We start from the raw sequence: 16,610 nt of genomic DNA, 5'->3' as shown, positions 1-16,610 counted from the left end.
TTAAAATAACTGCACTACAATATACATTTTCCTAGTTGTTTCGTTTACAGACATAATAGCTGAACCTGTAAATATAGGAAGAAATAAGACATTTAATTGCCACTTTAAATTAATTTATTTTATTAAACCATTTACATTCTTTACATGAGTGTGTGTCAAATTCCTGCTTTGTTACATAAAGATTGCATGGGCAGAAAGAGAAGAGACATTGTTACAAAAAAGACAACATTTTATGGAGATGCAAAATTTAAGGGATTCATCATTTAATTCTCGAACACAGTTGGCAGCATTCATGGTTAGAAATTATGGTCAACAAATACGTCTTTAAACAGGTAGTTTGTCTTATTACGTCAAGTATCACTTTTAATAAGTCCCAATATTACTTATTTTCAAAGTGAACTCACAAATTCACTGCATACCTAAAAGCTTTATACATTCACTGAAGTCTGCCAACCATTTCTTTTTTTTCCCCATAGGACCATTTGCCAACAATAATGTAAAATGGAAAGAGCTCAGATTTGCAATACATCCAACAATCTCTTTGACTCCTACACCACCCACCCCGCCCCACCCACATCAGGTAGGAGGTACTGTTACATTAGGACAAGCACTGTTAGGATGGGAAACAGCTTCTTCCCCCAGGCTGTAAGACTACTGAACTCCCAGCCTCCACCCAGGTCTCGTCACGTATGAAGCTTGTATTGTATCTGCACCTTATTATTTGTTAATTTATTTGTGGTAATATTACTTCATGTGTTATGTGTGTGAGTTGTATGCATCGTGTTGTACTCCTTGGTCTGGAAGAACATTGTCTCGCTTGGCAGTATACTGTACATGGTTGAATGACAATAAACTTGAACACCCACTTGAGGTCTGGTGCCTATGACCACAGCTGAAATGCCCTGAACTTCATTGACAATACTGTTCCCTCTAAGCTGCGCAGATGCTCAGCCCAGCAGTACCTGAAATGCCCCCATGCACGTAGCTTTTGTAGCTGTGCAGCTGGAATTTTCTTTTATATAATGTTATTATAAAGTGCCGTGCAGTTTTCAAGCGGTGTTAAAACTTCCTACTCAGAGCAATGGTTGGTCCGCACAGCTGTAAAGAAAATTAGAGGGAACGTTGACTGACAACCTGTTTGATCCTGCAGTATAACCAGCACTACTGTTTAGACTCTTGCCTCTAAATTTCTGGTGTTCCAGCAATTGAAGCTTTAAGAGAGCAGACAAGGTCCTATTAAGAAATCTCTGACCTTACAGACTTTGCCCCACTCTTTAAAAAAAAAGAGCCCCAAATTTACAACTTCTTGCACTGGTAGGATTTGGAATGAGCAGCTTGGTCCATGGACCAGCTCCAGCACAAACCTGCAATTTAGTACTTAATTCTGGATCACACTAACAAAAATTAATGATGAGCACCCCACTCTGCATTACAAGATGGTAACAACATGAAATGACGATGTTTTTACCTTGTCTTGCTTGGCAGCTGCTGAATTGTTTTATTCAGTTTTCTAGATGTAGGTTTTACACCAAATCCACTGCCTTTATCCAAAGGGTAGAGAGTGAGAACCTGCTGCTATACTGCCCACTCATTTCAATGTGGAAGAGAAGATACACACGATTTCTCAAACACATGCAGCAAGCTGTGCTTACTGATCCATCTGCTGGTTTGCGTGCATTTTTAAGCTGGTGAATGAAATCATTTCTCATAGTTGGTTTAGTTAGTATTAAGTAGAACGACTGTAGAAGTCAGTTTGTTTTTATTGACCTTTAGTAAATCATTGAAGTTCTATGACAGCTATCCCCTTAAACCTTCCCATTACCATACACAGACCCTCTTACCTCTTCACGCTAATGGCAAGGTAATTTTGCCTGACAGCAGTATGAGGGAGACAAGCTCAATCTGAGAGTTGTCAACCAAGCATGAGTTGGCTGACAGGGCAGAAGCAGCCAGCCAGTAGTATAGTTTTCAGAGGAAGCAGCATTCACGGCCAGTACTAAGGGTCAGGTCCCATTTCAATAGTGGTAATTTACCTCACAGGGCTGGTGAGGAAGGATACATCACGCAGCTTGTTTCTACGGGACAACACTGGCAAAGGAACCTTCCAACATCTAATAAATAGTCATTCATTTATTTATTTATTTTTTTTAGGAGTGCGAGCATGTCCAGCACAATGTAATACTACTATTACAAGACCAAAGCAAGATAAAGGCACTTTTACCTTGAGAAGTCAACACTAGCTGCACTGTTCTCCTGCTATATGGAACCCAATAAATTTCCTTCACCTGCATTCTAACTATCTGAATGCGTTCATCTAATACTTAGGTCCAAACCTCAAGACTATCTTATAAATGCATCTTGGTTTTGCCAAATAGTAATCACCCTAGAATATATAATGAAGTGCAGCAACCAAAATTTACAGTATGTCTCTATTTTAGTGTTTTCTCCCGAGACCTCAATTTTCAAATTGTAGCTGTTACTCCAAAACTGTTTACAAGATGTGGTATATATCTTGTACATATTCCAGTAAATAGGCACTGTGCCTTCTGAAACAGTCCAACAAAATTCTGCTGCCACCCATGACTTAAGGACATTTAGAAATAACATTATTGAAATAACTTCTATACAGAATCAATGCATTTAATTCTATACCTTTGGTATTGGTGACAGAGATGTAACAGAAAACTCCTTGTGTGATGTTTTGAGTTGGGTATTAATGGGAAAAAAATCTTTCTGGGCGCACGTTGCTCAATATATCCCTTAGCCCCTTAAAATACTGCATATTGTAAATGTTGCAAAGACCCTCAATAAAATACAAAAACCCCATCAGCGTGGTTTCTTGTAATTACAAGAACAACATGTTGTGCTGAACTTTATCATGTCAAATTTCAATTATCAAAACAAAGGCTATTTTTAACGGCTTTTTTGGTATTTTGGGGTTGATTTCTTGCGATGACACAATAAGAATAAGATTAAGGGTCAAAAAAAGATTTATTTTGCAACAGCTTCTTTGATTTGCACATTGTAAGGGAAAGGACAAACGTACTTGTGTGGGAAGAACATTCGAGCAAAAAAAATGAACAGAAAGGATCCTGATTTGTTGACCTTTGGCAGTAAAGCACTGTACTCACAAATCTACAGTCACATGCCATCATATAATAGAATACTTTCTTTAAAAAATGATAAATTATCAATTTATTCATTTAACCAGACAACAAAACCTATATATACATATATGTATTCATAGAGCAACATATATAACAACTTTAAACCCAAAGATCAAGTATTTCCGGTGAACAAATGAATGTTTTGTACCTTTGTCAACACCTGATGATGAAAAACTTCCCTTAAAAATCATCAGATGATTCACATCTCAACAGCTTTTTGCCGTAAGTAGTAAAGTGAATGAGTTATACCAAGCAATGTCAGTGTCAGTACATTAATGTTTTGTCAGTTGAAGGGTATGTGTTTGGCTAAGTCTGTATGGGTAATGTTAGAATGTTGGGAGTGGAAGAAATTGTAATGTGTGTCTGTGAATGTAAAGTTGTGCCTGGTTGAGCGTTTTCATGGGAGTGTATATTGATGCTAAGGAAACTCTGAGCATCTGTGGGTGTATAGATGAAGGCAATTGTGCAAATAGGTCTGTGGGTGTACAATAATGCCAATGTGTCTGTGTGTGCCAGAGAAAGGAGGTACCTCACAAAACCCTCCACCTCACCTTCCCCTGACAGAACCCCACTGTCAGATTTAGATCTGAGCATGGTTAGAAACCAAACACGTTGGGGGTTTGCCCTCCGCTGCTCATGGGTTGGTTTACTGCATCACCTCTGTCCTACTGTTCAGAGCCGGAGTTTGGTCACAAACGACTTGCTGAAATCCTTGACTTCCTCAGGCGTTTGGACCTTCTGGTAGCCCAGCCAGTCCATGGCCTGTTGGCAGTATTCCTCCACCTGTTTGATCTGGGAGTAGGTCAGCTGGGTCCGCCAGGCATTGGCAGCCTGCGTGGCGTTCCGTGAGGACACACTGAAGGGCTTCTTGTTGTTGTAGCTGGAACCCATGGTCATGTTGAGGACGAACCTCTCCAGGTCCTGACTGAGAGATAGATTGACAAAGTGGTACATGTCCTTCAGGTATCTGATGGGCTCCTCCACCAGGTCCTCATAGCGCACCACCCGATAGTTGTCTTTGAGCCAGCGTGGTGGCTCCCTGGCCATTTGCACCGTCCTCACCATGCTGCTGCAGATCACCTCCAGCGCGTTAAGGGCGTGGTAATCCACCGCGTCCCGCCGACTCCTCTGGTAGCCGTCGTACACCTTGAGCCGTCGTCCTTTGGGATCCTTGCTCCTCATGACCTGCAGGCTTTCCCGGATCAGCCCGTTCCTGGATCTGATACGGGAGCTGGCCACAGCCCTAGGGTCCCGCACCAGGTGAATCACCTTCAAGTCGATAGTAGGGTCCCTCATCAGAGGCGCCAGCACGCTAAGATCGAAGATACGAACGCCCTTGATCACGATGGTGCTGTACTTCTGGCACTCGGCCGCCAGGGAGTCCAGATGTTGGGGTGGACACTCGTTCTTACAGACGTGCTCGTCAATGAGGCCCACCCGCTCCTTCCTGTAGGCTTGGCAGAGCGGGTAGGAGCAGACCACCTTGTTGCGGGGCGCGCCGAAGATGCCCATGCTGGTGACATTGTTACCCCCGTTGTAGAGCTGGTAGATGGAGAGGTCGCAGCGGTAGAGGTGGCCCAGCATGTCCCGACCCGCTCCCTGCAATGTGAGCGCGTCGCCCGGGTACAGCTTCTGCCAGATATGCCACATGGGCTCGTAGAGGAAGAAGACATCGGGGTTCTGATTAAAGAGCTCGCCAACGAAGGACGAGCCGGATCGCCATGTTGTGAACACGTAGACATGCTGCCGCTTGGCGGACGCGTTGAGCGGCGCCGGGGCTCGCTGGTGCTCCACGGTGTAGCGCAGCGGGTAGGGCACATACTTCACCTGGCTGCACTCCTTGGCGCCCTTATAGTCTGTGAAATGTAGCATTGTCAGCACCACCAGTAGGACGTAGCCTAGCACCAAGAAAACCGCCTTCCTGCGCAGAACCTTCATTGTCCTTTATTTCTTTCCGACGGGGAAAAAATAAAAACACAATAACTCACTGTAGCATCGTGGGCACCTCTATTCAACCCCCTCCGATGCCTGGAACCAGAAGCTCTAACAGAATCGGAACCCCGGCCATGTAAGGGTGTTTGGGGAGACGGCTGCTCCGGCTGCCTGACGGGGCTCTCCCTCTCCTGGTCTCACATCACAAGCCGTCAACTTTTCTTCCCTTTAATTCCGCTACTCCTCCTCCGTCGCTGCACTCCCCTTCCGTTCCGAATGGGAGCGAGAGGTTCAGTCCCTCCGCATTGCACACAGTCCCCTCGCCTCCGTGCGAGCTAAGCACAGACGGGCTTCTTCCTGTTTTTTGTCACGCATCTGTGTGTCTGAATTATGTGCGTGCCCCCTGCGTCCGATCTCTTCGCCAACTCTTACCTCGGATTTTTTTTCTCCTCTTCTTGGGGATCCTCGCGAGTCCTGTTCCCAACTTCGACCCGTCCCCCTCAGTCACTTAACAAGATAGCCTCCGGTGGCAGCCTCCGTCTTGCTCCTGTGAGCCTTTTAGTGCGTCGAGACCGGCGAGGCGGTGCTCTAATGCTCTCGATCTCATGGTGATTCGGTTCAGAATTCTCTCTCCCCTCTTTATGATCTTTTCACTACACAGGTAATGTTTATTTTTTAATAGATAAAAGGGGGCTGAGAGAGGATTTCTGCTTCTACCCACCCCTCTCTGCACAGATTTCTCCGCTTCGCTCTCTTGTAGCCGCGGTTGGCAAACGAGCGGAGTCCCGCCCCGCGCTGGGATAACGCGGATTGGGTCCGAGGCGGGTCGGTTCTGGGGCCCGTTAACTGGCCGGCGGTGTCACTCGGCCACCCCGGGCGCAGGGAAGAGCGCGGCGGGAGAGAGCCGGACTGCTGGGGGTTAAGGGTTGCGGAAGAGGCGGGGAGATGATGGGGCGAGTGAGGCGGGGAGGAAAGGGGGCTGACAGTTGGGGAGTTTGATGATTGGCAAGAGGGTGGCTGAGGTTTTCAGAACGTGGACATATAAAGGAGGAGAGGGTGGGAAGCGGAAGGGATTGACAGTTGAGGAAGCGGGGTTCCTCGGAACCAAGTGCATGGGCACAAATGTTAAGAGTTGGGAGAATCGCTGTGGAGTTGCACCCGTCGTGGAGCGCGATATGTGACAGAAGGTAGTGGGTGACGGTGTTTCAGGGTAGGGTGGGTTGTGGTGGGAAAGGAGAGCCTGGACTTATGCAGCACCGACCCAGGTGCGAGTTTGGGGGGGGGGGGCATTATATGAGACTTGTCTGGGTAAACTGTTAACAGAGAGTGAAATGCAAGTACACGCAGATGCCGTTACGATAAGTAAGTCAGGTTTCTCCGTTAATCGGCGGATCCAACCCACACGCTGTCACTTGCAGAGCCTTCTATATTACAAACTCATATTTAATTTACTGAGGGGAAAAAAATACGCGGACAAAACAGGTCCCAGAACGTATTCTTTCTCTATCGCAAGACACTTTTATCTTCTCCGTTTACAGGGGAACTTCCCCCGGCAGATACGAGCAGTCTGAACCAAAACACATTTCAAACGTCTTTAAAAGCGACATATTCTGACACTGGTGATGTGGTTCTGGAAAAGGGATGTTTGTAGTGGAAGTGCGTGACCAGCGGCGACATTTAAGGAAATTCGATCATCAACTTCCAAATGCAGATTTCACTTAAATTCCATGTGGTGTGTATTTCAGATTTTCAGCAGCTGCAGCATTTTGCTTTAGTACTCTTTAACTTTTCATTGACCTAATGTGCAGGCTTTTTTTTTAAATATAACCACCCTTATAGAAAATTAAATGGCAGACTGAGGTATCCGTGCCACGTGTCCATGCTGGGGTTAAATGTAACGGTAGCTGGCCTGTAAGAAGACATGGATGATGTCCTTATGGGATAGCTCAGTCCATTCAGAAATTAGGTTCTTGTTAACATTCTGCATGCCCACTGTGAATATATCAATTCTTTCACTAGAATATACATGATGTACATTTAATAAGTATTATGTGGAAACCAAGTCTCTTACCAAGCTGTCCATGCTCTATGATAGCTCCCAATTAAAAAAAAATGCCAATCATTGGGAATTATTTCCAAAATCTTAAGGCCAGATTAGTCCACCGACAAACAAGAGAAAATCTGCAGAAGTTGGAAATCCAACACACACAGACACACAAACTCAGCAGGTCAGGCAGCATCTATGGAAGAAGAGTAAACAGTCGACGTTTCAGGCTGAGAACTACACCACTGTCCAGAGTCCACCAGCAAAGTATTTGGGTGGCTGAGAAAGAATCTTAAAACCAAGCCTCAAACAAACCACCAAGGTTACTTTATTTCCTCAAGTGCCGATGAGTAAAAGCAAGGTCAGTGGCTCACATCATTGAGCAGATTTACAAGAAGTGCTGCCACAAGTAAACAGCATTCATCATCATCCAGGACATAGTCCCTTCTTGCTACTACTATTGGGCAGGAGGTTCCACATTACCAGGCTCAGGAGCAGTTATTACTCTGTCATCAGGCTCCTGAACCAGTGTGGACAGCTTCACTCGCCTCAACGCTGAGCTGACTGCACAGCCAATACTCACTTTCAAGGACTTTCCAACATGTTCCCAATATTATATATTTACAGTTTGTATGATTATTTACATGATTGTCTTCTTTTACACATTGGTTGTTTATCAGTCTTTATCATTTATAGTTTCTCATGAATTCTTTATTTTCCTGTAAATGCCTGTAAGAAAATGCCCGACACATTCATGCTTGCAAAAAATTTACTTTGAACTTCCAATAATGCTTTATCATTGTACTTTTTGTTGCCAGGAATATTTGATTGAATCATTTATTCAAACGGCAAGATCTTAAATGTAGCAAATCTGACAAAGATAGCAGAAAATACCCAAAATACTCAACAGATCTGGCAGCACATTTTGGTGGAGAAACAGTTAACATTTCAGGTCGGTGACTTTTCATTTAAACTGATGAACAAGCAATTAAACTGCTGATGTCTGGCAGACTTCAGTTAAAAGTGTTGCTAAACTGTTTGGCTTCAGTTATTTCATTACAATCCAACCATTAAAAAAAAAAGAGAATTTTGGAAAAACATCAGAAGCATGACCTTTACCTCTTACCAGCCTACGCGGCAAGACAAATGGGCAGTTGTGTGCCATATTCCTCATAAAACCTGTTTATTTATTTATTTATTTATTTTCTTTTTTTTTTTTTTTTTCTTTTTTTAAAATTTTTTTTTATTAGTTTTTCAAAACATTTTACAAATTAAAAACCCCAAATCCCAATGAGGAGCATTAATACAGTGCAAAATTAAGCATACAATAACAATATGCTACAAAGGAAGAAAATTTAACAAAAAAGCACCTAAATTAAAGACAAGTAAGCTTAGTGTCCTCCCCAAGCCCCACAACACAAGAAAAAAAACAACAACTCCAGACCGACCACAACACAATATAAAGAGTATAGGTCAGGACAGTCAAACTCCCAGACAGTGAATACACTTAGCAACAGAGGATAATAATGCCTACTACCAGAAAAAAAAGGGAGCTGAAAGCAAGGGACCGAAAAGAAGAACAAAAAAAAAACCCTAGTCAAGAGGAAGGTTATGAAAATACTCAATAAAAGGTCCCCAGACCTTATGGAACTTTAGATCCGAATTAAGAACTGAATAATGAATTTTTTCGAGGTCCAAGCAGGCCATAATGTCGTTAAGCCATTGCGCACGAGTGGGCGGAGCAACATCTCTCCATCTAAGGAGGATCAAGCGTCTAGCCAGGAGAGAGGCAAAGGATAATATTCGGCATTTGGTCGGACCCAGACATAAATCTGTCTCACCCCAAAAAACCAAACAGAGCAATTAAGGGGTTTGGTTCTAGGTGCTGATTCAGAATACACGATAACGTAGTGAAGACATCTTTCCAGAATTTCTCCAAGCTAGGACAGAACCAGTACATATGGATGAGAGAGGCCACGCCCCTCTTGCATTTATCACAGAGCGGACTAATGCTAGGGTAGAATCAAGATAGTTTAGATTTAGATATATGGGCTCTATGAACAATCTTAAACTGTAAAAGGCAATGGCGAGCACAAAGAGAGGTTGAGTTAACCGATTTGAGAACTGAGTCCCAGCTCTCCTCAGATAAGGAGATATTTAAATCCTGCTCTCATAAAACATGTTAGCCTCATCCTCAATGCCCAATTAATTAATGGATGTGAGAAGGTTCTCCCCCCACCTCACAGTTGTCCTCCTTAAATGCATTTTCTTTACAAGTCCACTACTCCTTGTGCAACATGATGCATTCTGCGGACATAAATTAAAACAAAGTATCTGGTCTATGTAATCAATAAATACTGAGGTGGGTAAAGTGCAAGTTTACTGTGAAAGAGTTATGTTCAACTTTACAGATAGTTAAGCGGTCAACCTGAAAACTGAAGTCCACTGTTATCCAATCCATGAGGAAGCATCATGTTCTTTATTTGTTGTTAATCAACTAATTATTTATAGCAATCATTAGGCAGAGGGGATTGTTTTATTAAATTATCTATCAGATTATGGTAGTACTTTCTCAAATCAGCTGTCTCCAACTCTCATCTTGCTTTCTGTGGATCAGACAGAATGACAAATGCAACAACAGATTAATTGCACTTGCCTTGCTAAAATTGAGGGATAAAAATCAGACTGTAGGTAGGCAATTATATTTCCCTCGGGCCACATGCAACACAGTTCTTTAACTTCTATGTTAAGAAGCTGCTGCCTTCTTCTCTTTCCCTAAGGCTGCTCAATTTTTTTGTGTGCTTTAAGACTCATTCAACCACTGGCCCACGACTGTTGGAATCCAGAATGTACTGTTCGACTGGGTGGTGGTGCAAGTATCAAGCACTTGAATCACAAAGGCCAAAAGACCAAGTGCTGGAAAATTAGATTTTCCAGAGAGAGAGACACTTGATATTCAACGTGAATGTGGCGGCTGAGTAACTACAATTCTTCAACTTCCTGGCCTGACTGGGTCTTCATTTCTGATTACTCTGAACATTACCTTTTATCAAAACTACCGTCCTCTTCAATTCCCTCCCAGGTAACATATTTCTATCAGTTCATGTTGTATGATAATTGTTTGGCTTTCCAACATCACCCAGTATTTAAATCCTGAACAGCTAGGTGCTTGCACTTTGTCAGTCTTTACAGTTTTGAAATTGAATTGGGTCACCTTAAAGGTCCAGACCTGACATATTATTAATAGATCTTAACTGTAGCCTTGATCCAATAATTCAGGTTATAAAATGGACAATAAATTTTAATAGCAGTGAAAATAACAAGTGGATTTCACCATCTGGATGGCCTTTCATTGATCTTTATTTGTATTATTTAGGGTCTTTAAATTCTTTTGCCTTCTTCCATTTGTTAAAATACCCATCTTTACCACTGAACTAGAATTCCATTGATAAATGCAACCTATAGGTTCCTGTTAAGAGGTATCAATGGCTAACTTCTAACATTGGTTGACACTAGCATCTTGCTGAAAATTACACAGGTACGTTCTGTCTGCACCAAAGCAGGACGAGTCCAGTCCGACGAACTTGCAGCCAGCTTTTTCCTCAATCACAATGGAAGTCATAAACACATTGTAGGCAGACCATTAAAGTGGCAATACTGACCAGTAGTCTGCTCACTGATGCCAAGTTTGTATTTTGCCAGGACTATTAGACTCCAAATATTTCAATGCAAGGTTCTGACTGCTGAATCCAAGGCAAAAGTGATTGTCCTTGATAGCATAGGCAGAGTTTGACAATTTGTCATTGTGAAGCCTTAAGACAAATATACACAAAGCAGAAAACACTGCCATGATTGGAGTTACACATCAAACCAAATGGCATTGGTTAAAAGAGGTCAATCATCCCAGTCTCCTGAAGACTAACCATCTCTAGCTGCACCATTGACCTCATTCCATCACAATGTTACAAGCAGGAACACATTTTGATGGTAGCATAATGTTCATTTCCATGTCCTCCTCTAGCAATATAAAAGAACCAGACAATGCAAAGCACAGATTGGTTAGTGCTAATTGATATTCCTGCCAACAAAATGCCAGGAAATGAGCATCTCCAACAAAGAATCTAAAGATTTAGGACCTTTGCCACCAGTACACTACTGCAGCAAGATGTATCCATTTATAAAATTTGTCACAGATACTCATCTAGGCTACTCCAGTAGCATTGCCCAAACTCAGAACCACTGCCACCTAGATAGCAAGTATATCAGAACCTGGGGCAACACAGTAGCATGGTGGTTAGCTCAACACTTTATAGTACCAACAACCCAGGTTCAATTCCCTGTAATGAGTGTATATGTTCTCCCATGTAGGTTTCCTCCGGGTGCTCCGGTTTTCAAAGATGTACCAATTGGCAGCTTAATTGGTCATTGCAAATTGTCCAGTGATTAGGCTAGGATTAAATTGAGGGATTGCTGAGCAGCACGGCTTAAAGGGCCGGAAGGGCCTACTCCACGCTGTATGTCAATAAATCAATCAGTAAATAAATAGATAAACAAACAAACAAACCCGCAGGCTCTCAAGGAAGTTCTTGAAACAGGAGGGATTCTGCAGATACTGGAAATCTAAAGCAACACACACACACACACACAATGCTAGAGGAACTCAGCAGGTCAGGCAGCATCTATGGAAATGAATAAACAGGTGACATTTCAGGCTGAGGCCCTTCATCAAGACTGGAAGATAGCAGAATAAAAAAGGAGGGAGGAGGAGGACTAGTTGGAAGGTGGGAGGGAAGGGTAAGGGGCTGGGGAAGAAGAATCTGGAGAGGAGAGGAGAATGAACCATGGGAGAAAGGGAAGAAGGAGGGGCAGTGGTGGGGAGGTGATAGGCAGGTAAAGAGAAAAGGTAAGAGGCCAGAGTGGAAAATAGAAGAAGAGGGAATGGGGAGGGGAAAAATTACCAGAAGGAGAAATTTATGTTCATGCCATCAGTTCAAAGGCTACCTAGACAGAATAAGAAGTGTTGTGGCTCCTGCTCCCTGAGAGTCCCCTTATTGTGGCTCCTGCTCCCTGAGAGTCCCCTTATTGTGGCTCCTGCTCCCTGAGAGTCCCCTTATTGTGGCAAAAGAGGAAGTCATGGACTGACATATGGGAATAATAACTAAAATGCTTAGCCACTGGGAAATTCCACTTTTGGTGGATGGAGTAGAGGGTCTCCCTATTTATGTCAGGTCTCACCAACCTAGAGGAAGCTGCACCAGGAAAACCAGATACAACGGACAACCCCATTACATTTGCAGGTGGAGTGTTGCCTCACCTGGAAGGACCGTTCGGCACCCTGAATGGAGGTGTAGCATTTCTGACTCTTGCAAGGGTATGTGCCAGGAGTTTGCCGGGTGGGTGGTGTAGGAAAAGATGTGTTTGGTGGGAGGATCCCGTTGAAGATGGCGGAAGTTGCGGAGAATGATGTGTTGGATTGGGATGCTCATGGGGTAGTAGATGAGGACAAGAGGAACTCTTCCTTTTAAGGTGACTGGAAGATGGGGAGAGCACGGATGTCCGTGCAATGGAGCCGATACAGGTGAGGACATCATCAACGATGGAAACATACTGCTGATTCTTTATTTTCTGCTCCCAATCAAAAAGGTGGCTCAACAGTACCTTCTCAAGATCGGTTAAGGATGGTGTTGAAAATAGCAATCCTCTGTCACATGGACAATTACGATTGCTTTAATTGAGCTTGTTAGCAATAACTAATGGCATGCCTATGATTTAGCAATATTGCACATTTCACAAAGGGGCAATAAATTAAGTAGAATGTAAAAGATCCCTGTTCTAAACCATTTCTACATAACAGTTCAGATGGGTAATGAATACTGACTTTGTCAACAATATCCAAATGCCAATAAAAAGTATAAAATACCTGAGTCTTTTTATGCATTCTGCAGAAGGAAAAAACATATAATTTCTTTATTGAGTACTGAACATTCAAAACATTCAGAGCACTGTGTAAACATATGGATCTCAATCAGTAGCCTCAAATTTCAGTCCTTCAACAAACTTTGATACAATGACAAGCAAAGACTATTTAAATATACAATACAAAGCACCACATTGAAATCTAATGCTTACATTGTTGTAGGATGCTATACAAGGGGTGATTGATATGTTCGTGGCCTAAGGTAAAAGGAGTCAGTTTTACAAAACCTAGCACATTTATTTTTCAACATAGTCCCTTCCTACATTTACACACTTAGTCCAGCGGTCGTGGAGCATATGGATCTTGGACCTCCAGGAAGTGTCCACAGCAGGGGTGATGGATAAGTTCATGGCCTAAGGTAGAAGGGGATGAGTTATACAGCTCTAGTTATATGCACATGCAGTTCAATTCTTTGAGTGATTATGCAGAAAATTTGAAGTTAATAACTCATCGGGGTGATTGATAAGTTTGTGGCCTAAGGTAGAAAGAGATGAGTTATTAACTTCAAACTTTCTGCATAATCACTCAGAGTTGAACTGCATGTGCATGTAACGAGAGTTGTATAACTCATCTCCTTCTACCTTAGGCCATGAACTTATCAATCACCCATCTGTGGACACTTTCTGGAGGTCCAAGATCTGTATGCTCCATGACCGCTGGACTAAGTGTGTAAATGTAGGAGGGGACTATGTTGAAAAATAAATGTGCTAGGTTTTCAAAAATTGACTCCTTCTACCTTAGGCCACGAACATATCAATCACCCCTCATATGCTTAGAGATACTTACATATCTAATGTTGTACAGACTTATTCAATGGCATTTTAGTAATTTAAATAACATCTGCATTGACTTGTACCTTTTTGATATTTCCTTTGTAACAGGAAAATTCATGCTTTACATATAGTTGATTAAACATTTGCATCAATCATTTTTTTTAAGTTTTTGTATCTTTTTGCAGTTGCCTTAGCCTTTTGCAATCCCTTAAAATCCAATCATAGTAAATAAGGATTTTTTTTTAAAGTCTCATTTAGATATCTGTATTATGCTTATTTTAATACAATTTAGTAAATTTCTTCAGCCAGAGATTAGAGAGAGAACCAACTTGAACAACCATGTGTATTTCATTGTGTCTTTCTTAAGCAGTTCCTTGCTGAAACAAAAAAAAAATGAAAACTTCTGAAAACAATCTGCAAGCTCATTTAAAATTTAAGTTGTGGACCTTCTGACAGAACTGTTTCTTTTTGAATATGTGCATTTGCACAATTCAGAAGGATCATATGTCATAACTGCAAATGCAGTGGAAAGATAATTGCTTTCACGGGTACTGCAGTGCATTAATAACATTCACTCAGTGGCATTTATCACAATGAATCTTCGGTTTGACATAGCAATACCTGAAATGAGAATCTACGTGTTTCATTAGGAATATCATGCATTTGTTTAGGAACTTTTCCCTATTTTTCATCGTAGGCAGTCCAGTTCTGAAATTCTACAACTCATAGTCCAAAAATGTAGTATTTTTAACTGAAGTCCAGTACAGTGGACAATTTCTCCATTTCTCATTGATGGATCTCTGATTTATATCATTGAGGAATTTAATCACTGCATTTAGAGCAGTACAGAGAGAGAACAGGCCCTTTGGCCCACAATATGGTTTCCAAACCAATTAAATTAGTGATCAAATAGCTATCTAAACTAATCTCCTTTGCCTACGCAATGTACATATTCTTCCATTTTCCTCACATTCATGTCCTTATCTAAACATCTCAAAAAATTCTCTAATACGTTGGTCTCTACCACCACCCCAGGCACCAATCTTCATATTATCTGCAAACTTACTAACACACCCATCTGCACTTTCAGCCAAATATTTATATACATGACAGACAGCAGAGGTCCCAGAACAGATCCCTGTGGAACACCACTAATCACAGTCTTCCAACTAGAATAAGTGCCTCTGGCTACCATCCTCTGTTTTCTATGGGTATGCTATTTCTGAATCCAAATGCCAATTCATCATGGGCCCCATGCATCTTAATCTTCTGAAGCAACAGTTTCATTGCCAGCCCTTTGCCTCTCCCACCCATTACCTCCAGTCTCTTTCCTCAACCCCTCCCCTACCCATCTGGCACCACCTATCACCCTCTAGTTTGTCCTTCCCTTCTCCCCACCTTCTTATCTTGGCATCTTCCCCTTCCTTTCCAGTCCTGATGAAGTCCTAAACATCGACTGTTTATTCATTTCCACAGATGCTGCCTGACTGCTGAATTCCTCCAGTACTTTGTATGTGTTGCTCTGGATTTCCAACATCTGCAGAATCTCTTCTGGATGAGTATTCCATGAGGGGCCTTGGCAAATGCCTTATTAAAATCCATGTAAACAACATTCAGAGCTCTACCTTAAACAATCACCCTCATCATCTCATCAAAGACTCTCAAGTTAGTGAGACACAGCTTACCCCACACAAAGCAATGCTTGCCCTCCTTAATTAGGCTGTGGTTTTCCAAATACTCATAAATCCTTTTCCTAAGAATTCTCTCCAGCAACTTCCCTACCACTGACGTGAGTTTCATCTGGTCTATAGTTTCCAGGATTATCCCTGCTTCTCCTCTTGAATACTGGAATTACATTAGCTACACACTAGTCCTCTGGGTACTTGCCTGTGCTAGAGAGGAAACAAAGATATCGGTCAAGGCCCCCGCAGTCTCTTCTCTTGCTTCACTCAAAAACCTGTGGAATACCCCATCAGGCCCTGGGGACTTATCCACCTTAATGTTCTTTAAGAGACTCCTTTACCTTGAAAAGCCCTAGCAAATCAATATGCTCAGCACTGATCACCCTATCCTCCATATTCTTCTCTTTGGTAAATACTGATTAGGACTTTACAAACATCCTCCACATCCAGCCAAATGTTTCTCCATTATCCTTGAGTGATCCCACCCTCTCCCTAGTTATCCTCTTGCTCTTGATGTATGTATCGAATGCCTTGGGATTCTCTTTAACCCTACTTGCCAAGGACTTTTCATGGCCCCTCCTGGCTTTCCTACTTGAGTTTTTTTATGGCTTCTTTATAATCCTTAAGGGCTCTGTTTGATTGTAGCCTGCAAAAATTTACATACTTTTCATTTTGCTTCTTGGCTAAATTCATCACCTCTCCTAGCATCCACAGTTCTCTTACCTTGCCATCCTTGTCCCTCCTTCGAACAGGATCATACCTCTCCTGAACTCTGTGCAGTTGGTCTTTAAACACCCTCTGCATGTCAGATGCAGGTGCCCAAAAGCAGCTGTTCCCAATTAACTCTCCCTAGTTCCTGCTTACTGCACTCGTAATTTGCCCTGCCCCACTTTAACACTCTCCCACAAGGTCCATACTTATCCTTATCTATAGCTGTGGAGTTGTGGCCACTGTTCCCGAACTGTTCACTCACTGAACGGTTTGTCACCTGGCCAGGCTCAGTCCAGTCCCTCCTCTTGTTGGAATGTCTACATA

The 16,610-nt window shown here is 42.5% G+C and overlaps 1 protein-coding gene and 2 long non-coding RNA genes across 4 annotated transcripts in view; 1 reads left to right on the top strand and 2 right to left on the bottom strand.

The window, feature by feature from the left end:
* LOC140725702 (uncharacterized) overlaps positions 1 to 16,335 on the bottom strand; it is a 66,545-nt gene extending 50,210 nt beyond the window's left edge. The window contains exons 1-2 of the long non-coding RNA XR_012098422.1: positions 16,299 to 16,335; positions 13,064 to 13,082 (exon numbers count right to left, since the gene is read on the bottom strand). This is a non-coding gene — a long non-coding RNA (uncharacterized lncRNA). The remainder of the gene's footprint in view (positions 1 to 13,063; positions 13,083 to 16,298) is intronic.
* Positions 104 to 5,992, bottom strand: chst2b (carbohydrate (N-acetylglucosamine-6-O) sulfotransferase 2b). The gene has a single exon (XM_073041525.1). The coding sequence runs from the start codon at positions 5,103 to 5,105 to the stop codon at positions 3,840 to 3,842; it is 1,266 nt and encodes a 421-aa protein (XP_072897626.1). The 5' UTR covers positions 5,106 to 5,992; the 3' UTR covers positions 104 to 3,839.
* Positions 6,115 to 16,610, top strand: part of LOC140725698 (uncharacterized) — a 28,035-nt gene continuing 17,539 nt past the window's right edge. For both annotated transcript variants that reach the window (XR_012098418.1, XR_012098417.1), the window contains exons 1-4: positions 6,115 to 6,286; positions 6,638 to 6,831; positions 7,962 to 8,095; positions 9,952 to 10,225. This is a non-coding gene — a long non-coding RNA (uncharacterized lncRNA). The remainder of the gene's footprint in view (positions 6,287 to 6,637; positions 6,832 to 7,961; positions 8,096 to 9,951; positions 10,226 to 16,610) is intronic.

Source organism: Hemitrygon akajei, chromosome 3 (genome assembly GCF_048418815.1).
Source record: "Hemitrygon akajei chromosome 3, sHemAka1.3, whole genome shotgun sequence".
Classification (NCBI taxonomy): Eukaryota; Metazoa; Chordata; class Chondrichthyes; order Myliobatiformes; family Dasyatidae; genus Hemitrygon; species Hemitrygon akajei.
Note: the sequence above shows the minus strand (reverse complement) of the source record. Positions and strands in the feature narration are given on the sequence as shown.